This window comes from Opisthorchis viverrini, assembly GCF_000715545.1.
Source record: "Opisthorchis viverrini unplaced genomic scaffold opera_v5_6, whole genome shotgun sequence".
In the NCBI taxonomy this organism is placed as follows: domain Eukaryota; kingdom Metazoa; phylum Platyhelminthes; class Trematoda; order Opisthorchiida; family Opisthorchiidae; genus Opisthorchis; species Opisthorchis viverrini.
In genome coordinates this window covers 1,512,302-1,537,688 of record NW_008751662.1, presented here as the reverse complement: position 1 = coordinate 1,537,688, position 25,387 = coordinate 1,512,302, and the positions used below count along the sequence as shown (strand labels likewise).

At 45.2% G+C, this 25,387-nt stretch overlaps 1 protein-coding gene across 1 annotated transcript; it reads left to right on the top strand.

Annotated features, from left to right (window-relative positions):
* Positions 1 to 397: 397 nt before the first annotated feature.
* T265_00612 (hypothetical protein) lies at positions 398 to 21,653 on the top strand (the record flags this gene model as incomplete). The annotated part of the gene is made up of 10 exons (XM_009164440.1): positions 398 to 448; positions 1,094 to 1,311; positions 2,402 to 3,662; positions 3,703 to 3,854; positions 8,243 to 8,445; positions 10,595 to 10,923; positions 12,191 to 12,397; positions 14,738 to 15,079; positions 16,873 to 17,526; positions 21,312 to 21,653. The coding sequence occupies 10 exons, from the start codon at positions 398 to 400 to the stop codon at positions 21,543 to 21,545; spliced, it is 3,651 nt and encodes a 1,216-aa protein (XP_009162704.1).
* Positions 21,654 to 25,387: the final 3,734 nt, after the last annotated feature.

Genomic DNA, 25,387 nt, shown 5'->3' with positions numbered 1-25,387 from the left:
TGGCCTCGACGCATATGACATACGAATGTTGTCAGTGCTTGATCGTTGGTGTCTCCGAAGCATTGGTCTAGTCTGGTGGGAAGTTCGGATTTGTAATGTTGCAATAGATGAATCACTAACGCCTTATAGTCTACGCTCGGTAGGACATATACTCCGCATGCCAGAAGACCGTCTTCCTCGCAGGGCTCTTTTCGCTCACCTCCGTGCTAAGTGGAAGTGACCGGTATGTGAACGGATGGGGAGTTGACAACGAATTATGAAAAATTTGTCGGTTTAACAATTGCTGCCTCCCTCGATAGGGACCCCATAGTTCGAACTCACCAATGGTTAATGACACTGGCAGTAATGGCCCAATCGTGCACTCAGTCGCGTTTGTGTATCAAAGCTGCCGCCTCCAATGCGTAGCCATTCGGTTCCCGAACTAAGCGAGCATGTGATCACCTCCAAGGTTTGGCTGCATGTCCTGCACTCCCACTTTCCGGCGACAGCTCCGGAAGTAAGCCTCTTTCGAGCGCCACCGATCTACTAGTCCTGACGAAATTCCACTCACTCTGTTCGAATGTGGGTGATATCCCCAGCCAGTGATTGTCCAACTTATTTGCCTTTATTAGGGTGGAATAGATCGCCCCAGCCAACTGGGATGGGTCGATAGGGATGCCCATTTTCAAAGTGAGCACTCTGAATGAGTGTGGCAGTCACAAGGAGACTCTTTATCGCTTATTGTGGGTCGTATTATTGGCCTTTATTAGGGTGGAAGAGATCGCCCCAACCAACTGGGATGGGTCGATAAGGATGCCCATTTTCAAAGGGAGTACTCTGAATGAGTGTGGCAGTCACAGGGAGACTCTTTATCGCTTATTGTGGGTCGTCCTACCAAGGCATGTGACTAGGGTAACAAGCAAGATTTCGGCCAGGAATGGGCTGTGTGGACCCCATCGTCATACTTTGTCAGGTGTTGGAGCAACAGCACTATTGGTGTTCCCTGATCCCATCAACCAGTTCGTGCTATTCAACACAATTGCGCGACAGGGCGTGTCCTATTTTCGTACGAATATCGTGCGCTGTGTGATTTCCATACACTTATGTGCTTAAGGGTGGGGAACTCTCTAAAAGCTATACTACAAGCGGTATGTCTGAATTTACTGACCTGAAGTTCCGTGGTTCGAACCCGACCTCTGCCTCTCAACTTCATCTGTCTAGGCTTGGGCAACCTGACAGTATCCCAGCCCTCGTGCTTCCTTCGGGTGGCATGGCAGATGGGCACCGAAAGGGTGCGACACCTGATCAGTACGATATATACATCCGACGGGGGTGTGCGCTCCCTATTTTTTCTTAATTCCTTCATCAATATGACGGTGAGGTAAACTGTTGAAGTTCCCGAAAATCCCGGTTTCCAAATCTCTCCAAGTGAGAACCCTGTCAACCTGAAATCTGCGGACGACATTGTCATTATCTCGGGAGTTGCGCTAGTTCTAGCAATAGTATGACAGACGATATCAGCGCGCGAATCTCAAGGGCTGAAACGGCGTTTGCCCATTCAGCCACTGGTGGCGTCAAAAGGGCATCTCGCTGGATCTCAAAGGGTGCGTGCACGTATATTGTTGTACGACTACGAGACTCGATCACTTCGGGTGGAGCATCTGAGATCTCCTCAAGTCTCTGACAGCTCTAGACTGTAACTGTAGTCGGTTAAAGTCAGCGAATTCGCAGTAATCTAATCCGAAAACGGGTCTTTGGTGATGCATAAGGCACTTTACTCAAGTATTGCAAACAAAGATTTTTGTACCATGTGCTACGTATGCCGGTTTACCGTCTGTTGAGTCGAGCTGTGTTTACGTGCCTAATCAGGAGCTGCGAAAAATTAGAGGTGCACAGAATCTGGCATTGGAAAGAGGAATCCAGGGTGTTGCGCAAACTTAGATTGCCATTGATGCTATCCACCTTGCAGGATGGGATCCACATGACCCTCCGGTGACTGGCTGTGGTACTGAACGATAAGGCAGCTGACTAACGTCACTTCCCATTCATATCGTGTAACTGAGTGTTGGAGGTGTAGGCACCTCGTATGTTTGCCTTAGACTAACTCTGCTTCCCCCTTCAAGTCCCACTGTTTCTTCTTTCTGTTATAAGGCACTATTCAAATGGTCATGGTTGTATGGCAGTGAAGCACCAAGGTTATCCTTTAGTATTGATCTCAATGATGATGAGAAGTATGACGCCGGATGGACTTGGTTGGGACGCTGGCGAATATAAGCTCAATGACGGCTGCAATTTTCACACCTGCTTTCAGTTTCAACGACTCACAACATTTGTTTATTCTTGGTTCAGGTTTTCTGCTTGATAATTTTATGGATACTTTACCGTTGTTTTGACATGTTCTTTTCATTTTTAGGTGTTAAAGAATGAGTGATGTAGTCACAGAAAACCCTTGGGATATTCCGATCAAACAAAAGAAGAGTGCGGTGAATAAGACCATTTGTTCACAGGAAAAATATGCCACGAAACTGAAACAAAACTTGTTGACTGCGCAAACAGATCAGTTGGTATCAAAGGTATCTCTACAGAAGCAGCATCGTGTGGTACAACTTTTTAGTTTGCCACAGCCCAGTTATACTGAAATAGAGCAAAAGGAAAATGTACCGTGCACCTTTGAATCGATCGGGGAACCCAGAATTAGTGTATCGCCTGACCCTCCGCCTATAAAACCTGTTGTCGTGCTTCCGGGTTCGATCAGCGCTGACAAAAAAACAAACGGTGAACAGCCAAAAATCACCGCAACTCTCCGTCGATCCTGTGTGCCAAGAAGAGGATCGTTTATGGGCAAAGTCCTTTCAACATCTGGGGTTGTAGTGGAGGTGAATCCGATTCCCCACGTGGAAACATCAGGAAAGTCATTCGCTCCTGTTCCTATTCATAGCGAGACCATGCAGCCGGAGTCTTTGTGCAAAAGCCCAGAGGTGCCTTCCTTGTCGCCGAGGAGGGCCGCTACAATGCTGCCTGGGTCAATTTCCCCTATACCTTCGTCGCACACTCGGTCAGATGATTTCCCACCGAGATGTCCGAGTGTCGGATCGCGGTATCCACGAGAACGTCCCGAGCCCACACACAACTTTTTAAAACTGAATTTAAGGAAAAAATGCTTCAGCAAGAAGGGCACACTTCGCCAAAAGGCTTTGCAACGAAAAGCCAGACTTGCCAAATTCAAACGCAAATATGGTACTTCAAAAGCACCTAGAGATGGGACTTCTTGTTACCGATGTGGCCAAGAGGGTCACTGGGCTAATAAGTGCCCTCTATCGGTAATGGAATCCAAACCTTTAGGCGATTCGCACACTCCGGACCAGCATGCCTTCAAGTTAGCCTCATCTTCCTGGCGTATTCTAGAGTGCAAGACTCTTGATGAAAAGTACCATGGAATTCAATTCGAAGACTTCATCCGCTGTCCTCCCTCAGTCCCGGTCCAAAAGTCGTTGACGGGCCATACGTTGGCAACCTTGAATGAAATGCTTCAAGATAGCCTCCAGCATTTTGGCCATAGTAGTTTTCGCCCAGGTCAAAAACTGACTGCACTACGCATTCTGCGTGGCCAGTCTACGTTAGCTGTATTACCAACAGCTGCTGGGAAATCACTGTGCTACCAGATGCCTGCATTGATTTACCAGGTATGCGCCATCAGGCATATACTGACGGTTACTGTTTTAGAAACTAAACGGATCTGTAGCCTTGGTCGTTTCACCTCTAATATCACTAATGCAAGATCAGATTACATCGAAGTTTTCGTCGGTGCAAGGTGCTTTTCTGAACTCAAGCCAATCTGGTGCCATAAAGGAGGAGATACTTGAGGATGCTCGCAAGTGAGTCCACTCAATCTACTTTCAAAGGCCCTATCTGAGCCCAATGAAATCCGATGGATTCAGTTACTGACGCGGTCACATTGGCTCTCCTTGTTTACGTACCATATTGTCTTATTCAACAGAAGCCTGATTGTGCGTAGAAAAAGGAAGTGAGGAATGGATTTCCGCGAAATGGACTCATTCGCAAACTAGGTTGGTTTTAACAGCAGTCTCGGCTGCGTCGCAGCTGAGTCTCTACTATTCGGCTGGACATGCAGTATAAAAACAGCTTCATGTTTCAATTGGTACGATTTTCGGGACTACACCCACCTGACCAGCCTGAAGACGTTGGAAGCCGATTGTGGGGTTAGTTAAGCATGAAGACGAATAGGTTGTCCAAGTCTTGCTTGGACGATCTATTTTGAGCATGTCCGCTGATCAGATCCTGCGTTGTACTTCATCATGTTCTAGATAGTGTGTTGACGAGTCAAAACTGGAATACATTTTCTGAGAAAAGTAACGTCTGCATCACCACATTGTCGCTCCAACAATGTTTGGTCCCTTCGTTTTTTGGGTCTGTCTATTTTCCCGCCCATATTTCCTGCGTACTTCGTGGATCCGTCGTTTCTTTTTTCCAAGTGAAATTTTCAGGAATGCCTTGCAGCACCGCTTTTCGTACAGCAGACCTGTTTCGGTTTTGAATCGAGTGCTAGTAAGCGCAACACTTTTGGGCACGCCGTTGGATATTTGTGAGTTTACCGACATTCACACAACAGTAAACAACCCGTGGAAGGCTGAGAAAAATTCCATAGTAAATACTCTCGAAACATCTACTAGTTGAGTGATTATGTAGTTTGTGCTACTTGGTTATTCATTAGCACATGCTCACAGTGGTACCTTTGCGCAGCTTATCGGACCAGAATATTGCTCTGGCGTGATTATTCAGTAGCACGTGCTCACAGTAGTGCCTTTCCACAGCTTATCGGACCAGAATATTGCTCTGGAGCCCCGGTAGCTGTGCAAACCAAGAAACTAAAGGTGTTCTAGGTTTTGAAGGTATATCTGTCCATAGCACACTGTTTATGACTGAAAAATGCGTGTGCGATTATTACAGACTACATGCTAGCAGTGAACACTTGTATTTAGAAGCGCTATACTCGTGAAATGTGCTTTGCAGCCCAAGATATGCTTTCTGACAGAAAGCACCAATTTCAAAACCAGAAAATAATCAAATTCCAGGTACTAGCCCCCCAGCAGATTATGCTCTAACAGGAGTTTTCCGTGTTGATTGGAGAAGTTGACATACAGAAGACCATTCATACCAGTGGAAATAACTTCTGGGCAGCAATTTTTTGCTACTTGGCTTCATTTTGAATCTTACTAGTCTCGGTACACTTCATTCCCCCCCAACTGGAGGAGGGGCCCCTTCTAGGGGAGGTTTCATGTGCTGAAGATCTACCTTCCGGAGTTTCATTAGACATTTATGTTTTGAAGGAAGCACTTATCCACTACTAACAGGAGGCATTTTGCACTGTCAATCATCTTTCAAATAAATTTAGTGGCCCTTGTTGCACATGTCCATTGTTATGGGGTCGTTTGTATCAACCTCACACCCGTTCGAACTAATATAGTGTGCATTTTGGTTAACGGTCTATCGGAAACCACTACAGGCGACCTCAGCGAATTTCACTAAACTGCGTTTTTTGTTTTGATATTACCGACAGGATCTTATATCCTTTCAGCCTTGGCAGTGATTTGTCGAAGACACCAGACTGAAAACAATTTTATTCCGCTGATAAGGCGCACATAAATATACTTACTGTCCCCAACTTCAACTCAAAAAATCTCCTAATTGTCATAGTAAGGGTGACTTTTACTGGTTGTTCTAGTTTTATTCTGTCTGCTTCTGGTTAACTTTTTTCCACAACGTGGCCTCCAACAGCATTTGCGGGCGAGGCAAATAGGAATAATAGTGACTCCTGCGATAAAATTTGACTGTCTTAGCGCAACCGAGCGTTATTGCCAACACCGATCCTCAGGGAGGATTTTGCAAGATCGAAAAATGTTATTCGTAAAGATACACTACAGCTGACTACGAGAACCGCTTCGTGGTACTCAGGAATAGTAGTGACTCCTGCGATAAAATTGGTCTGCCGTAGCGCAACCGAGCGTTATTGCTAACACCGATCCTCACGGAGGATTTTGCAAGATCGGCTGACTACGAGAACCGCTTCGTGGTACTCATATGTTCCGTTTGGTTTTGTCACGCTTTGGCGATCATGTCGAGTGGGTAAAGTCTTCGTAAATATTCATCTAGAAGTCTGGGAGATGCTGCAGTCCTCCCTGATTAGACCGATGAATACAATGCCTACCCGTTGAACTCCGAGTGAAATTAGGCTTCTTGCGAGCAGTCAGGCTTACCATACCACCTACATAGGCAAAATCATATCAGCTATCGTTGGATTGCTATCACCCGACCCAAAGGGGGTGCGAGAGATTTTACCAGGTTTTCTAAGCCTAGAGGAGACCCATTATATAGTAATTGCAGTGATTTGCTGTAGTTCTCCTTCAGAGCGAGAACGGGTGATCGATCTCTTCGATCTCAATTCTCTGCCCTTAGATCCGCTTTGAATAAAACGTTCAACCGAAATTAACTTATGCAGACGTGCTTGCTGCGGATTGTTTTGATTATCAGAATCATACTATCGTTGTCTGAAAGGTCCAGGAAGAAACTGACCCCCTGGATACGACCACAACTCCATGTTGTACAGTTGGTTTTACTCAACAACTAACGCGGAGTGAATGGAGCATACGCAAATGACTTTCTCGAACCGAGTCGCATCATCTCAGTATCGATTGAATTGAGTGTTTGTCAAAACCTCCCCTGTTCCTTGAAAAGCAGGAATCATAATAGACTTCGATTTCATGAAATACCTGCAACCGTAAAACTGTTCTGCTTTAGTGAGCTACTTTCACCCGCACAAAGCTCTTTCGCTGTAGTACTCGGTGTCACGCGAAGGAAGCATGAGGGCTGAGATGCTACTAAGTTGTCCAAGCCTAGACAGGAGAAATCGAGATACCGAGTTTGGGTCTGAACGGCAAACCTTCCAGTCAGTAAATTCACACTAACCGTTGATCCGACTCGAGCTCTAATACTGGATAGTAGTCAGTGGAAGCCGATATGGTGGGATGTAGGTCAATGATATCCTTCCATTTTTTTCGCACAAAGCGGCCGTAACAGCATCATATCTTTGTTGCCTTGCGTTTCATAAATATTCACTTGTGGGGCCCGAAGATGATCGTTATTCCACTGATAACTCAGCAATAGAGATGAAGTGAATCGAACTGGCAAACCGAGTGAGGAATTTTACCATGGTAATCGAATCCATTCTTTACAAGGGAATTGAATTGAAGTTAATTTTTTTCCATTGAATTGCATTCAATTCACTGTTGCACATTTATCCCATGTTGAATGGACCATCTGCTAAGCAGCTCTGGATACATAAGGGATTGTTCAGACTTGTGAATGGTCAAACAAACGTAATCCCGTTTATGGAGCGAGATCCCGCATGAGGGTGTCTGTTTAGTTGCAAATTTGTTTATTTGCAGCAGTAAAAAACACTGGAAAATATTACTAAAAAAACGGTCTGTAGCTGGATAGGATAGTTATCTAATCAGTTTTGCGATACGGAAGCATACCGTTGGCAAACCTGGCCTCCATCAGCGTGGGCCTTTATATTCTACTTAGGTTACATTTGTCGGTATGTTTTTCGGTGCAGTCTGCCGCTCCTCGCTCCACAGCGGTCCTCGCCTTCTGAAGTGGGGAACAGATAGGAGAACACACTGCTATACCGACTTTACGTTCCATTTGAGTTTTCAACTTCGGAAAGCCTTCAGCACTGCCTGATCCTCAAGCCTCTTAAATCACCTCAACCAAAACATCAGTCGGTAATCCGATGGCAGTCTTCAAAAGTGAGCCCTAAAATAGACTTTGGTGTAGAGTGCATTGCTACTGAGGATGTCAGTAACCCAGGATGGATAGTTGCTTCACATCTTTCAACGATCCATGGAAAGAAACTTTCGTTCATCACTACTGTTTCAGTGCTTCTTTGGAGAGATATTGCCAGCGATTGATAGGCGCAGGACTGTATACCATCAGAAGGTTCACAAATAAATCAACAAAATGGGCTGACAGACACAGCCAAGGAGGTGTTAGTGATAAGTCTACTAGGGATGTCGGAAGTACCCGTAGGTTCTCTTTCTCGTGAGTCCATTTCTTAAGCGATTTCGCTCCAAGGAGGCATTATAGCCTTAAGTAAACTTGCCTTCTCCTTAGTGAAACAAATGGCCACTTTAACTCAACTGAACTGTTCAGCGTTCCTACATCTAATCTTTGTTTTTCTTGGCAGCGGAAAATATGCCTTCCTGTTGGTGTCTCCGGAAGCGCTGGTGGAATCGGATTGGTTATTGCAGCCTGGCAGGCTTCCTCCAATTAGTTTTGTCTGCATTGATGAAGCCCACTGTTTGGCCGATTGGTCTCATCATTTCAGACCTTCCTATCTACGTCTGTGCAGACTGCTCCGAAGCTGTCTCTCTGTAACCTGCTTCCTCGGTGAGCATTCGTTTCTCTTACTATGGGTTGCTTCACTGGTTAGGGAGCGAAATTGCTGACCGAAAGGTTCATGGTCCGAACCCAGTCCCTATTCCTGTCCAGGCTTGGGCAACTTGGCCTCATGCTTGATTCGGGTGGCATGGCTACTAGGCACAGAGCTGATCGATTTTTTTTAAATTTTTATATAGGATTGATTAGGAAACCGTTCGGTGTTTGTATCCCAGTGTTTCCTATCAGTTTTTCAATACTCCATTCTCTTGTGTAAGACCACAATTTTCTTGTGGCCGCATGCTTCTGGACTTATATAAACTATTGGATACTTTTGCCAGACCTAAGTCACCGTTTTTGGGTCTGACGGTCGTTCCTCATCTAACCTATTTCTGTCACAATTATGCGACTGAAAAATCCCCTCAATATATTTAATCCGGTTCTCTGATCTACATACCTGGTATCAAAACCCTGCTTACTCTGGTCCCATGGAGTTGTGATCCAAACGAAAAACACGCTTTAGTAGCTTCTGGTTCATCATCGCGTAACATGATTAGTTGCATTCACCTATAATCAATGTGGATATATTCGTAGGTGATTACGAGATATTGTGCTGTCGCTTGACTAGTTCTCCCCTTGCCCTGGCGCAATTACTCTAGTGAGTCCACACCAAACAGCGCTCCAACTGGACTTGATTTTCGTTCTTGCTTGAGCCGGAATTTGAACTCTAACATCTGACATGCGAGGCAAGTATGTTACCAGTACTCAAACAGAGCACATTGGACGTGCCTGAATCGCTATGTCTGTGGTGCCATTTGGACTGGAAACCATGGCTGACAGTTTAGCCGATCGGCACAAGTAGGAGAGTTACTCGTCTTTCGAGTAATCGAGTAAACCAATCACATCGATCATGCTTGAAAAAGTTCACCCGATAATTCAGGTGCTTGCAACCTGCCTTGGTAACACGCTTAGCCTGCATTTCACATGTTCCGAGTGTCAACCCAAGGGTGTCCAGTGTTTATGAGGTCTAATGAGGGCAAAAAACGAATTCAGTTTCTCTCTTCCGCGTGAACTTATGGTATACGGTGTCTGTCAGTTTGATTGATTTATATGTAAGTATTGGTGAGGTACAACCTTGCTTACTGGGCTTTGGCTCATGAGCTTTATTAAGTTGTCGTGAACACCTGCCTTCGGAGAATCACTGTCCCCCTAGTGCTTCCATAGCATGCAAATTACAAACTCACCACAGTAATTTCGCTAGAACAAGAGGGGGACTGTTCAATCCCGGCACAAAGTGTTTATTGTTCTTTCAGGATTAGAGAAAATTTGTAGTAAGAGTGATCACCCATTGGCAGTTATCGTTCAACTGTAACATCCTTTCGGTGCCCAGCTGCCATGCCACCTGAAGGAAGCACAAGGGATGGGATACTGCCAAGTTGCTGAAGCCTAGACAGAGGCCGAGTTCGAACCACGGACCTTATGGTTAGTAAATACGCACTGTAACCGCTGATCGATCTCGCCACAATTAGTAGTAACTGGTTTATAGTTTTTCTGGGCGGTAGCTTTCTCGTCTAAACGTTCTTAGTGGTAAATTTGGACCTTGGGAGTGCATAATTGCACACGGTCGACACCGTGGACTTGCTATTGAATTAACAACACACCCACCAAATCATTCACAGTCTGAGTTGGTGACATTGGCTTTTCCACATAGAAGCTCGAGTGCTGAGTGCTGCAAGATTCCTAGTGTGTCATGTGTGCCCATCGGAAACTAAGTTAGACTCTTTCCTTGGCTAAGCGCTAAGGCAGCTAAAGCATTTGTAGCTGCAACGAAGCCAAGCAACAGTACGGGACGAGATGGTTCAAGTGGTTAGAGCGCGAATCCACTGACCGGAAGGTCCGTGGTTCGAACCCGGCCTCTGCCTCTCGAATTCCTCTGTTTGGGCTTGGGCAACCTGGCAGTATCCTAGCCCCCGTGCTTCCGTCGGCATGGCAGTTAGGCACCGAAAGGGTACTACAGCTGAACGATTCTCAAGCAACAGTACGTCCCATTCGGTCGTCATCTGGTTTATAATTGCTGACTTCCGCTCCACATAAAGTCACTTTTCCTTCACCTCCGCCGGCATCTTAATGTACATTGTTTCACTTCTTCTTTTTCTCATAGGCCTCTCTGCAACGTGCACGCCTGAGACTATAAATAACGTTTGCAGTAATCTTGGTATTGAGTCACCCAACCGGTTGACTGGAGAAACAATCGATGATGCAAGTCTGTCTTTACCAGGCTATGTGCAGCCCATCTTCTCGCCTATCCCGTCTCACTTGTGTATCACCGCATCGACGGATATGGAGCGTGATTCAGGTCTCATCACTCTGCTAACTCGGCCGCCTTTCAATAAACTAAAGGGTGGTATTCTCATATATTGCGCTACCAGGGACCTTACAGAACGACTTGCTTCATTTATTCGAACTACATTACAAGGAGTGGTCGATCAAGTGAGCGTCTATTTTACAGCCGTTCTTCATATTTGCTTTGCTGCCTCGCTACTAATAGGCGGTAATAAAACAGCTAGTGCTGTCTCTGCAGTACATGCATATAGTCTACGTTCGATGCAGTTCTCCGAATACGTATAGGTAATGCTTCACCCAGTGGAAAGAAACGGATAGTTTGGGAATTTTCTAATGTAATATGAACTACACATGGTTGAAACTAATCCGGCTCCTTCGGAAGGTGTTTTGTATACCAGGGTTCTACAGTGGAAAACCCCCGATGCCCTGTTTTTTCCAGGTGGAACGCTGCATTCGGTTTCTTCCGCGGAATAAATTAAGCATGTGACATTGCCTTCGGGCGATGTTCCTTTCTCCCATCTAGGGTGCAGAGGGAACGATGTTTCATGATTAACCTTAATACGTCCTAAGCAGTTGCATCCTAGGCACAGAATCACTCCGTGCTTTGCTACTTATCTTTTTCAACCGCCAGTTCAACCTAAACCTTGGGCTCGGCGTGAGTTTGCACGACTCCCGACCACAAATCAGTTTATCTCGAACTGTTTTGTCGCATGACTCTCGAGCAAGAAGTGAATTAAGGTTGAACAGTGCCAGATGGTGCCTAGATTAATAAACAATAGCCGTGCATAGTCCAGCGATCGACTTCTTTGCCTCACTGTGATCCCGCTCTCACTGATTAGTAAATTTATTGTGCCGACTTGAACGTAAAATTTACATTACCACATTCCTGGCGATACACTGGAGATTTAATTTTACCACGGTTTAGAACGTGGGAGCTCTTACTTCGCACTTTCCGAGTTATGGGTGGGCCCTCATGCGGGATGGTCTCAGCTCTACATTGCTTCTCTGTCACGAAGCAGGACTGGTGGTCTCCGGATGTCCTGGGAGACTTAGATGATAGATTGTGACTACAAGGCCTGTGCTTTGACTTACTCCGTCCTCCTGATGAGGTTTCGGTAGCCTTGTTGAATCTTTCCGCTTTTAGGGTAGCTGTAATGCTGTAGTTGAACCAATTCACTTAGTGCACTGATAGAATTCAGTTGAAATTACCAGTCCACCGACACTGATTCTTCGATAAAACCTCTGAGAAATTCACGATCAAAGAAATACAATCTAACCTCACTAATGTACGGATATATCACCTTGTGCCGTTCGCCGGTCTCGCATTTTGTTCGCCATGTTATTATGACGACATTTTGCATGTGTTCTTGTACAACTTGAGGACACCGCTTTGTACTTTTTATCGATTCGTCAGGTTGGCCGCCGCCGTCTTGAATGGACAACTGCAGCCTACCACGCTGGCCAAACTGCCGCCGAACGGAGTCGTGTGCAGAAACGCTTCATGAATGGGCATATCCGTGTGCTTGTAGCAACGTCTGCTTTTGGCATGGGACTGAATAAACCCGACCTACAAGCCGTGATCCACTATTCGCTTACCAAGTCTTTCGAGAACTACATACAAGTAAGGCTGTGTTTGCCGTTATGGTTTCCCTGTGTTGGTCCAAGACGAGTCCTCCAGCGCACCAACCTTCTATAGGGGTTTATTCAAGCACCATTGTGTTTATTTCGTCCTTACCTTGTCATGTTTTTCGGATCACAATGGTACGTAGGAAAGAAGAATCATCTCTTGAGTGAGACTTCCTTATTCATGCGGTAGCTTTAACCCGTCAACTTCTGAGCGTAAACCATCAGCCTTGCCTGGAGAATAGTATAAACTGGAGGGCAATCTGCCAAACTTCAGACGTCGTCAATAAGTAGTACGCGTTAATCTTTCCTGTAGGTTTTTTTCGACTGGAAATTCTTGGATCTCTTCCTTGCCTGATGCCACAGCACGCTGTGACTAGTTTTCAGTGATGTGTAGTCAACGGGAGTTTCTATGGACACGCTGCTTTTTGCCTATATTTTTGAACCACATTTAACGGTCAGGTTTGTTAACTTAGAGCCTACTCAGCCCTGTTAAAAGTAGATAACATAGTTTCGACAAATACACTCGTCTGCATATCCATTTGGTTTTGACGGGAGACTCACTTGGAACTCAGCTGAATCTCTCGTTCATGATGTTTTTTGAGTAACTGAATGTGCTGCACCAGGCCGCCTCATGTTTCAGTCGCTGCGATATTCGAGATATCGCGATACATGTATATTTGTAATGTATCGAGAGACTTAACTGGGTTCCAGGTGAGTCTCTCAAAAATCAAATGAGTTTGTGAATGAGTGTATTTTGCTAATTTCGTGCAGTTTGGTCTCAAGTGAAACATAAGGTTGACGGAAACTTGGACACTGAGCCTACCTGATGAGCCCTGAGAAGGGCGAAACCGGTTGTGGGCTGTCGACGAATTTTCAGCAACCTTATGAGTAGTGCATTACAAATGTCATAAGACACTTCAACATCAGTCCGAAATCCATCCTAGTGTCTACTCTCTGTTGCAACTTTCTATACAATTGTTCTCACCCACGCAACGAAATCCATCATTTTCAATACCGTTATTTTGAGCATGTGGCCTTTAACTGAATGGAAGTTTTGTTACAGTAGGTCTCCGCATTATCCATTTTTTTCAGGTTCCCATTGTGCTTCTCAAACTCCGCTGTAGCTTATTATCACCATTCGAGTACTTGAGTTCGGATATCACTTATTCTAGGGTCACTAATAGTGATACGCCTATGAACCGCTAAATAGCCATCGGTAGGTGAGTAATAAACTAATACAATTACAGTCAAAGCACATCCTACAACTTAGCACAATATCACACTACTCGGACCTTCAAAAGTGCCAGTTCCTCTGATACCCTTCTTCTGTTGCCTGAGGGATCGTACCTTCAACAGACTCGATTGCAAACCGAAATGTGGCTGTCGTGGGGCCCTACTGGCCTTCCTCGACCGAATGTACAGCACAGAATGTCTCAAGATTCAGGGCACCAATTTTTCTTTGTTATACAGTTCCACTTGTAAATTTGGTGGAAACTGTTCGACAAACAACGGAAATCGGGAACGACGCCTCTGACAAGTCGAAACCGGTGCTTGAGATGTGGGCAGTTTGCATCATCCTCATATGTGTAACGTACGGTACCTAGGGGAACGCACATGAAAGATGGTTCCATAATTAGGACAATCTAGTAGTCGGGTGTTGGCATTATGTCGCTGCATCCCTCATATCGAGTCCCTAAATGTGAATGTCTGTTCTATTTCAGCGACTGCCATGGTACGAGCGTGATAGATGCCTCTGGATTGCTGGCGAGCTCTGTTTCCCTGATATGAATATGAACCTGGTTTTCCATTAGGTCGGCAGTGTATAGATCAAATAGTTCCTTTATGTCAAATATTATGACTGCACCACTGATCTTTCTCAAGCGCTCAGTGGTAGGGCACGAACTTACTGACCTGTAGACCTGTGCTTCGAACCCAAACCCGGCATCTCGGCTGCTCTGGTCTAGGTTTGGGCAACCTGGCACTCTCAGCCCTCGTGCTTCCTTTGGGTGACATGGCAGCTATGCGCTAAAGGGTGTCACAACTGAATGAGCATTGTGATTATCACGCAGCATACTTTGGATATCAGCGGTGTTGTACTGTGAACAGGGCCCCGGGAGGCTTTTTGCTTACCTGCCTTGGGGCATGGACGGAAGTNTGAAGCGAGAATCTGAAGAGGCACTCTGTTTAGCTTGTTATCGCTAACTGGACTATGGTTTTCACGGCACCGCTTGACAGTGACCCACATACCTGTGGATTATGCATCTTGTTTGGTTGTGTCCTATGTGACTGTCACTGCATATACCGTGATCCGTTTTCCCAAATTTCCATAATCTAGGAAATCGGCCGGGTCGGTCGTGCACAACAAGAGTCCTATTGTCATGCATTCCTCCCTCCTGCTATTGGGACGGACCCACGTGAGGCCAACGAACTACGACGGCACATTTTTACTAACCACATCGATCTGGTTATGCTCAAGAAATTTTTGAGAATGTGTTTTGATGGGATTAAGTGCACCTGTCGTCCACCGGGACAATGTTCCGGCCACGTCAATGCGATAGATCCCGTGGCCGTCGGTGAGGCCTTGGATATCAAACCGGAAAGTCTGGCAACGTTGTTAGCTTTCATGGAACTCGATCCGGATGGTCCACTCATATCGATTCTTCAATCAGCGTATGCGGTGGGTGTTCGAATTCGTTTTATGTCCATAAATACCTTCTTTATCGTTTGTTTGATGCGACAGCAGACTATAAGCAACCCAGGAAAAAATAAGCTTTGTTTTCTGTGAAGGGAACCTCAGCTAGTACATCTTTGTGGATACACTTTTTGCAAGCGGGTAACTGAGCTCGTCTCGCCAGTGTAGAATAAAAAGGATAGAACGCTTTAATAGTTGGCTTAGATGGATGGCCAGGCTGTCGTGAAGAATTTCTGGGATTGTTGTGTGATGGCTGCGTTGTTTTGTGATAAGTTCATTGGCTGCGTTCAAGTCATATGTGCAGTCTTTTCGCCTTAAGGCAACTCTGGAATTTGATTGATGTTAGTCCTCTGAACTGCGATGACCGCTGTTGTGAATTTGATACATCTTGTATTACGAATTATACATACTGCGCTATACTCTGTTATAATTATATTGTATTTCACATATTACAATATATTACATTATAGTTAAGTTGCATCATATTATGCTACATTATATTATACACTATGCTATACTACGTACTGTATTGTATTGTGTTAGTTATATTATTATAAGTATGTAAATTTTATATTAATTATATGCTACATTGCATTTTTCTATATATTGCATTGCATATTATATCATGTTATATATTATTACATAATCCTTGGTGCATGGTTACCATGTTACCCGAAGGGAGCATCAGAACTGAGATTCTGCTGGGCTACCCAAACCCAGACAGGAACAATCGAGAAGTCGGAGTTTGGTTCTTGCTATGAACCGTCCGTCAGTGGTTTCGCATCTGGACTGTCTGAAGCTCTTGTGAACCATGGTCAAACTTTCATACACGCGTTCGCAGGGACTCAATAAGGGACAATCAGTTCTGAAACGGCAGCGACAAGACGGCCAAAAACGGTCGCCTCAGGAGAGATAAGCGTTATAGGTGTAGTAACCTGGGTTCGGTCGTGAGTTTGCATGTTTTCTATCGTGAAATGTATTTATGTATACTTTTGAAGGGCCATCAGTGTGGGGTGCGATACAGAGCTCATCTGCTTGTCGCTACCAGTAAGCAGATTGCTCTAAGTTGGCTTTATTGCATTCCGATGAATGTGTAGTGTGCAGTGACAAAACCGTGGTAACGGAAGTGATCAAGTTCAGTAGTTCACATGTAAAACACCTAATACTGGCTCACTGGGGTGAGAAGCTAACTTGAATTCGTGATCTTTACTTTGAGTTGAAAACACAGCTCTGTCCATCTGATCATCTGGATTTCTTCGCTGATTTCGCGAAGTGCAAAGGCCATAGGTTTATCCTAGTGTGTCGCAACTCGTCGCGAGTTCAAGACTGCATGACCTTTCTTTCCCCATGTCGAAAAAGTTGCATTTCCATTCGATCACTTCCAGTATAAGCTTCTTGGGTAACAGTAACATGCTTGCCACGTATACCATATGATGACGGTCTGCACCTTCGATGAACAAAAATCGAGCCCGAATGGCTGCGTCACACAAGGAGGCCGTTCGGACAAAAGTGGTGAGAATACACGTCCAATAATTATACTAATCTACCGTGATCTTGAGACTCATCTCGACTGTTTAACGGGTTGATTGTATATTTTCCTCGAACCGCTATCGGTTTCAATCTATCCAGATCTGTCTATGCCTAAAACGGTGGTCAATCGTTATTATTATCATTATTAATTTTCACTGTTGGCATCATTATTGTTTGCATCTTAACATCGTTCTGTGTTCACCTATATAGGATGTTTTTATTATTCTCGTTTTTATTTTTTTCTTTAGATTGCCACAGTTGATTGTTACGGTGGTCCAGACGAATTGGCCTATGCGTCTCAACGATGCTTAGCTGTCGCTGCCGGTTTAGGTCTGGAAGTTGAACGCAAAGGAAAGGATTCGGTCTTCCTTTCACGTCAAGTCACAATCAATCTCGTTGACGCTTGTAACAGATGGGGTTGGCGCCCGTCTACTGTCCGGCAAGAGTTGCGTGGCCTTGAGTGGGATACTCACAGCTCATCGTCAGGGAACTCTCAGCCGTATAGGACTGGGATCAATGTGAAATTCTCTCAATGGAGTTGCTGGTTTTGGGTTCATGGGCCTCACATTCCGGTTAGTCCAGAGCGATTGGATCGGTGCCTGCAGTACCTACAGCATCGTCTGCGAACAGTTGAGACAGCTGGTCTGTCAAGCATCGACCGCCTAGCTCATGCGCTGGCTTGTGTAGCAGAGACAGAAGTTGATAAAGTTTACCCTGAAACAGCACTTGATGATGGCACCGATCGGTTCAAAGAGGCTTTCGAACGACGAATGGCGCGTTCTGACACTGTGCACAAACTGATATTGGCGCACTTCAATGAAACCGCAAAACCTGGTGAGCAAAATGATGAGGTGGAAGATTCCGACGATTTCCATTGGCCTCCACCTGTTACAAACGCGCAAGTAAGTTCGGTGTTGAACCCTGTGTGCCTCCTTGTTACGACTCTTTTTCTACTACGGCCCTGTGACCACGTACAGTAGTCTGAAGTGTTAAGCTCTTGGTATTTCCGTATTTGTAGTAACGGTATTTTCCTCAGCTTAGTTCTCGGTCTGAGCCTCCCAAGCTAGTGTTCACGTCAAAACAACTACCAAAGATGCACAAGGTCTATTAATAACCAAAACGAAGTCAAGAACAACTGTACAGCGCTTCGTATATATAGCGTAGGTGGTTATAACCTTCTGGAAATTCTGACGCGTTCTGGACGCGCCATTGGCAACCGGCATATGATTGGCTGTTGGGTCCAGATTTTCGACTAATCAGATCTCGTCTTAATGCCGGACCGGCAAGCGTCCCGAATTGTTGGCCAGTCTCGTGCGGGCTAGGCTTATCGGCCGTAGTAGCGCCTGAAGACGCGCGTTTTAGCAAGATCCGTGTGGAATCCTGCCTAACAGTATAACGACAAACTCCCCCAACCCGACCGAATTTGTTTGCACTTTTCAAAGCCACGCTAGGGAAGTCCCAGTGCACAGCACTTGTGTCAGGTTTGTATCTAGCATTTATTTGGCGGAGATACTTGATACTAGCAAGTAGCTGTTATCCAATAATATACAATCGTGACACTCAGCAACACAAGACCACTTTCTTTCCTGCACACGCAGTTCTCAAATCAACAGTGTTCCGTTCAGTTTTGTGATGTACCTCTTGTATTTGGTACCGGTCCAGTTTTTTAATCAAGTCACTCATTTTGCTGTAGGTGTTTGCGGGATTTGTAGTATTCACATTTACATCACTCTCGTTCGAACAGTCGTCCTCCAGTCTTGGTGTAATTGTTCTGGTTAGTCCATACCAAAAGGGGGAAGCACTGAACTTTAGTTTCGCTCTTATTGGAGCTCATCAGCAGTACTGTGGTTTGAACTCCGCGCACCTGACATGCGGGGCAAGGGACGCATCTGAATTTTCATTTCTGAACAGGCGAACGTGTTCAGTCTTGAGTGATGTGATTGGTATGCTCGACTCCTCGAACGACGACCCAGTAATTATCTTGCTTGTGAGGATAGATTGACCCGGCTGTCAGAACTACAGATCGCGCGACCACCTACAACGAGGTCGAAATCTGTCCAGCGAAATTCGGGCGTCCGCGGCGCTGACTGACTTGGAAGTCCTGACACTCTGGATGAGTTAGCAGCAGGCGGGCTCTTCCGGCTCCAATCCAAATCAGTGGTTCCTAAGACCCTGTTGTCACCCAACCAAACACATTACTTTAAGCCCTTGCTGAATTTAACTGTTATACTAAACACCAGCTAGTGATGTAGGATCCACTCGTCCGATGCCACATGCCACCTTACGCCCACTTAACCATGCTTATAGTCTTTTATTGGGACGCGAGTGCTTTTCGAGTTATTCATACTTTTGTGTACACTGGCCAAAATGCGGTTGATTTCTGTTGGCTTGTCGTGCGTTCGTTCAATTTAAGACATTCAATTTTGCAATACACTTGCCCACTGTTTTTTTGTCATTTTTCTGTTTGATAATGTCCGAACATCTAAAGCAGTATGTCGCCTCAAGGATACTATCTAAGCTAGTGCAATAATAAACAAATTTTAGGATAAAACACATTCCACACTGTCTGACAATGAGACGTGATGAGAGGGCGAAACCTATCGCCTCAATTAGAAAATAAGGATCGAGGTGTCTTCGTGTACAAGTATTGTTCCTCATACTGCGAAAAAGGTTATTTCTGTGTCCAAGTGTAGGAAGTGATTGCGACTATGATCAACCGACAACTGCCTCCCATAGGTACGGCATCTTAATCCAAAGAGGCTTCGGCACTTTTGAATATCTTCTTTTCTCATGGTGAGCTGATAACCACCTAAACCGTCCATATCACACACCCGGTTTCATCCAGATACCAGTTTCCCCCATTCAGAATTCCACATGATATAGTGTTACGCATACTTATCTGTGTGATGTGTGCACTGTGGTCAGCTAAGGGGTATTCTTAGTCCTCGTGTTTTTCGGACGCCGACGACATCGTAGTATCTACCGAATACATTTGACCCTTAAACCGAATTTGAGGCATTCTTTCCTATTATGGGTATTTTTAGTTTAGTTACACGCGGTTTTCAGCTTCGCTTTACAAAGCGGGCGAGAAGGATCAGTAGTTGGAGCGCGAATTTACTGACCAGAAGTTCAGTGGTTCGAACCCTCTGTATCTCGACTTCCCCGGTCTAGGCTTGGGCAATATCCAAGCCCTCGCGCTTCCCTCGGGTGGTATGGCAGGTAGACACCGAAAGGTTGTTACAGCTGAACGATTTTTTACAAAGTGGATTTCACGGTAAGCCTCTGGCCTTCTCAAAGTCTGGCACAGGTAGATTGGTTACATGCTCACCGATGCTTTTGACCGGGCACGTTGCATCGCAATAGATCTGCCACTCATCCTGAATGGACAAAAATAGCATCGTTTGTGATGATTCAGGTGACGCTCTCCAGTTAACCCAAACCACCTGTTCAGTGCTCAAAAGGAAGTGGTGCCAAGGATGCTTCAAAGCATTGCAGTTGTGGCTTCCAGGTAACGTTGGTTCAATCCCTGAGCGTCGTTGTTGTGTGCAGCTTAGTTCCAGCCGCCAGATGGATCGGTGAGGTTATCTAAGTAGTGTACCACACTCCTAGCATAGTAACTAGTTAACCAGACGTGGTGTGAGTGTCAAATAAAACTCGCGAACTCATCGGGCAGCTTCCCTGGGTTAAAATCCGAATGCTCTGGACGGATGAAGGTAATCAAGAAAGTAGAATTTCACCAAAAGTACTTCGCGCGCTATGCAAATGCTGATATATTAGCCTGCTATTTCAGCAAAAGAGACCTTTTTTATCTGGATTGGCGCATGATTGGAATTCGCCAAGCAACTCAACTGTTACGTTCGGCTGCTCACGCCACGCGTACACGTATGGTTGACAGCTTGTAGAGTTGAGTTCAGAGGCTTGAAGTCTGGACTCAAACACCAAGCAGGCGATTCTGCTATATCTACCTGATGAATCACGGGCAAGATGAAGCGTGCGACTAATCTCACCTATGTAATTACGTGAAATAAATTTAACCAACACCACTGGGGAAACAATGGTGAAAAAATAGTTTTGTCGTGAAGAGGAAACCTATCTACATAGGTTTGTTTCCGGGTTCTGTTGGCTATGTCTCTGTGACTCACCGCGACTCAACACAATGACGGATTATCGTTGGCTTGTTCGCTGAACTGGGCAATTTGATTGCAATCGTTTTATCACCAATCGAGGTGACATCATCAGTGCGCTATTGAGGAGCGTAGTGGTGCGTAGCAATGGGTTAGTGGTTGTGGTTCTCTAGAAAAACAATGACGGATTTTAATCTGTTCCCTTCACCTTACATAATCCCATTTACTGGATGGATTTCCACTGTTCTGAAGTAGAAGCTGTTGCAGAGTTGCTTTCAGGACACCAGTTAATATATTCCTCCCATAAAATCAGTGTCATCCACTTAATTGTAGTAGCCCAAACAGGGTTGTGACACCATTCACAACGTGCATCCCTCAAGCGGCCGTTTTCAGTTGGCCGCTGGAGAGGGGACTCTAATGCATGTTGAAACGCCACCTCTTCCACGGTCTTTCAAGACACTCTGCGACTTGACCTGTATCGACGATACGCTTGTGAGGTATTAGTTGACTGTGTCCGACTACTGCCTCCAGAAAGCACTCCGAATTCACTTTCCCTTCTTCAGATTACCTCAGTTCAAACAAGTGTTCGAGAGTTCATTCGAATGCACGGATCTAGTCTAGATGTTTGTCTTTCCGGACGCACCCTCGCCAACTTGTTTCATGGAATCTCGACTCCACAATATCCCAGCTCAACCTGGTCACGATGCCGTCGTTTTTGGCGGTCGCATTTAGATGTGGATTGGCCACGAATCCAACAGATCGCCACAAAGGAAATACTGAACTCCATGCTTTCCTAATCCCACTATGAGAAGCTGGTTTTTACCTGTGGATTTCACCTGAAATTACGCGGGGGACATCTATGTAGACTTTTTATATGAGAATGTTTTTTGATCCGTATTTTCTTATATTTGAATATTCTTCGTTTTTGATGAAATTTCTCGTTCTCATCCGGTTCACTGGTAGCTATCAGAATAGTCATTCAGACGGTGTTAAATGAAACAAGCTGATTCTTCAAAATCAGAATATAAAACCTACGGACACAAATTACCTCAGTTGAATACTAAACAGTAGGACAGAACGTGAAAATTTTAGCCTATGCTATCATATAGCCGTCAAAACAAAATTCATGCGACCCAACAGCTGTACGGCGGTTCCGTGCTTGCGCTAGTACAGCTATTCCGAGCGGAGGTTCCGTATGATCTTTATCAACATGTAGTATTATATATCACGACATACCACGGTAGTTCGCAAACTACCCAATGAGATCATACTAAATCTGCGTGCTCTGAGACCCGCATCACAATGTATTGCGATTGGATAGACTATCGTAGCATCGTTAAGCTGCGTTCAAGTCTTTTGCGGATGAATCGGCTCGCTCGTAACACGTCATAAACAGCTTTTATTTGAAGCTACACAATACTGTCATGCGTTAGAATTTTATATGGAACCTATCTGATTTCATCACAAACAGCCAGCTTTCCCCAGCTGGCTACAACAAATAGCTGCGCAAATTCTACGCTGTACTCACCGGGACAGGCGTTTACCTTCATCGAAGTTAAAATCGCGTCTGTTGCTGGTCCTTCACTGTCCAGTTAGATAATCCACCTCAAACGAAAGATGCTTGAATATTAATAAGTCAACACCATTTCAGCAACAGCATGCATAGAAACTCATGTAGGACAATGAAAAATACTTGGTGAAGCAGATGGCTCCAAGACTGCAACTACGAACAACCTTCAAGTCAGGGATGCCTGTACAGAACCTTTTTTTCCACCGAACTCGTATTGTCTGAGCGTCTCGCCACTGTAATGGGCTCGGTGGCCAAACAATGGGGGAAGTATGGATTCAAACAGCAAAGCAACCCTCATTGGGATAGCTGACTGTTCCAAACTGAACACAGTCATAACGGGTCTATCAACAAACAACTGTGTGGTGTTCTTTTGATCCGTCCTGGTAACCCAACTCAAAATGAGTATCACTCATTTTGCTCAGCTTCATTTACCACACGTGAATAAAACCGTCGACCGTCTCGTTCTATGAATATGTAAGCCCAGGGCAGGCGAAATAAAATATCGATATCAAATGTCATACATAGTCCGAATAGCAAGGTCTCTTAGTCATCCGAGTTGGGGATTGGGACATGTACGGCAACCCGCTCCTTAAATATGTAGACCACTCTGGCGGCCCTACATCACCCACTGCTGTCCGGCAATTAGGCTTTTGAGCCGAACGCATTGGTTGGTGATCACAATCGTCCTGTCTGTGGGTGAGCGCCCTGAAATATCCCTTCCCATGTATAACCATGAATTGTCTACATGCCACATCGACTGTTGTGCGGTGCCATCAGCCAGGTCGCCTTACCCGGTGCATAACGCATGGTGGTTAGGCGAAAGCAATCTACTGCTGACGCCTCCCTCATTTTTCTCACCTATTTGCTCGTTCTCTCCTCAACGTTCCTAGACACATCTCCGAACACCCACTGTTAAGGACTGATTGATCCGTTAACCACCCATTGCCGTTAGCTGCAATATTTACGGTTGACTCGGTCTCCACGGCTGCAGACACTTACAACTCATTCTCCAAATCTCGATACCCAGTTCATCTGGCAGCCACTAACGTTGGTACTCTGAAACGAACTCGATAACCGACTGCTCTTGCGTGTATGATGTACTCGCTTTCTATTTCCGTGCTTCCCGTTTGAAATCAGGGTGCAAGACCCAATTAATGTCGCCGAACCGACCTCCATCGGTTTCCGCTTGCTTCTAGTTCTACTGAGGATGGCGTTGTTTAAAGCCATCGAATTGAAGGGTCTTCAACTGAATGATTGTCCATTGATGTTCGCGTCTGTGTGGACTGTTGGGCAGTGCGCCTGTTCATCATTCCACTACAGGGAATCGTAGCAACATCGAAAATGTGGTAAATAGCTATGTAAAGTTACCTCGCACCACAGGCTCGGTGACAACGGTTTAGACTTAGTTCACCGGAATACTTGTTTCGCTTACGCTACTTGATCGTGAAAATAGCGAGCGAACGAAATGAAACGAGATTAATAATCGAATTTCAAAGTGGAAGCACTACGAGACCCAAGGTCTCTTCTCGAATGGGATTTGCCTCACCACAGAACTTAGAAACCCATGGTTAGCGATAGTTTGTTCTGACATGTTCACCATCCGACCCACGCATTACACATTAAACGGTAAGGATGTCAAGATAAAGTACTTATGAAAGAAATTGAAACAAATACATACGTTTGAATGGCGGCGTTTGTGGAAATAAATAAATAGAAAAGCGTGTTTTCAGTAAGAGATTCAGTTTCCCACGGACACATGAATCAGGCAGAAACTAATGCCTATCACCTGTAGCATTGGACTGGCCAGGAGCTCGTGTTCGAGCTGCCTGCTGGCTGAGACTTCGCTGTACCTCTGCTTCCAAAATGTCCATTCCCTTCTCAGCGTTCGTAAGTTTACTTTCGAGTCGTGACAATTTGAGCCGGCATGAAGAGTCGAAACGATTCAAAAACTCTACAATACTTTTCATGCTGGTATTAATAACTTCGATGTTTTCCCGGTGTTGCCAGTCATTTCGTATTTCTTTGGTGGCTTGAGGATCAAGTGCCATAGGGAACGGTATGTTTGCATGAAAAACGAGCGGTCGTCTGGAAATTTCTCGCGATAACGCACTTTCGTGAATAATTCTGAAATCGGGAGAGAAAAACTTCGGTTACTACATCATATCTCTCCAAGAACAACTGCTGAGTCTTGTGTACCTTCAAGTCGAAATCATGTGAGAATGCATCTCTTCAGCCCTGGGAGAAAACCAATGATATTCATTTGACCTAGCCTGGAAGTTATCGGAATTCAATCAGCATATTCTTGGCTATAAGCACATCGATCATCCATGGTAGAATAAGAGGAACTACTCTTATCTCGTTCGAAGTCGCCTGTCCAACTCTTTGACACAATCAGGTGCTGATCTGAATGATCAAGTCAATGAAATGACATCGCGGAACGCATACAAACAGGCAGTGAATATGTGTTTCAGCCGTAGCACTCTTTCGGCTCTTAACTGACATGCTACCTGAAGAAAGCACGAGGGCTGGGATACTGCCAGGTTGCCCAATCCTAGACAGAGGAAGTCGAGAGGCTGAGGTCGGGTTCGAACCACAGGCCTTCAGGTCAGTAAATTCGCGTTCTAACCACTTGAGCCATCTCGCTCCTCGAATATGAAGATACCCACATATCCTTAAAACGCTAACTAATGGAAACTACGGGAAAATGTGGCGCCGAAGAAAAGTGCTCTGAAGCCACACTGTCATTTAATTAGACCAACCACGGTCATCATCATCATCAAAGACAGCAACATCAGTGTTGGCACTGATGCTTCACTGCCAACCACAGGTCAACTGTCTGCCAGAAAAACAGACAAAAAGTTGAGTGACTTACTTGCCCAAACACATTCCGGAAAGCTGCAGCGGTAACTTTGAGAAACAATCCAACTTAACATTTGCGACGCATCTGCTGGAGGCGATGCATATGACCAAAGTGTCCAACAGAGTTCGAGATAGCTCAGTGGTTAGGGCGCGAACTTACTGACCCGAAGGTCCATGGTTTAAACCCAGTCTGAGCATCTCGACTGCTCC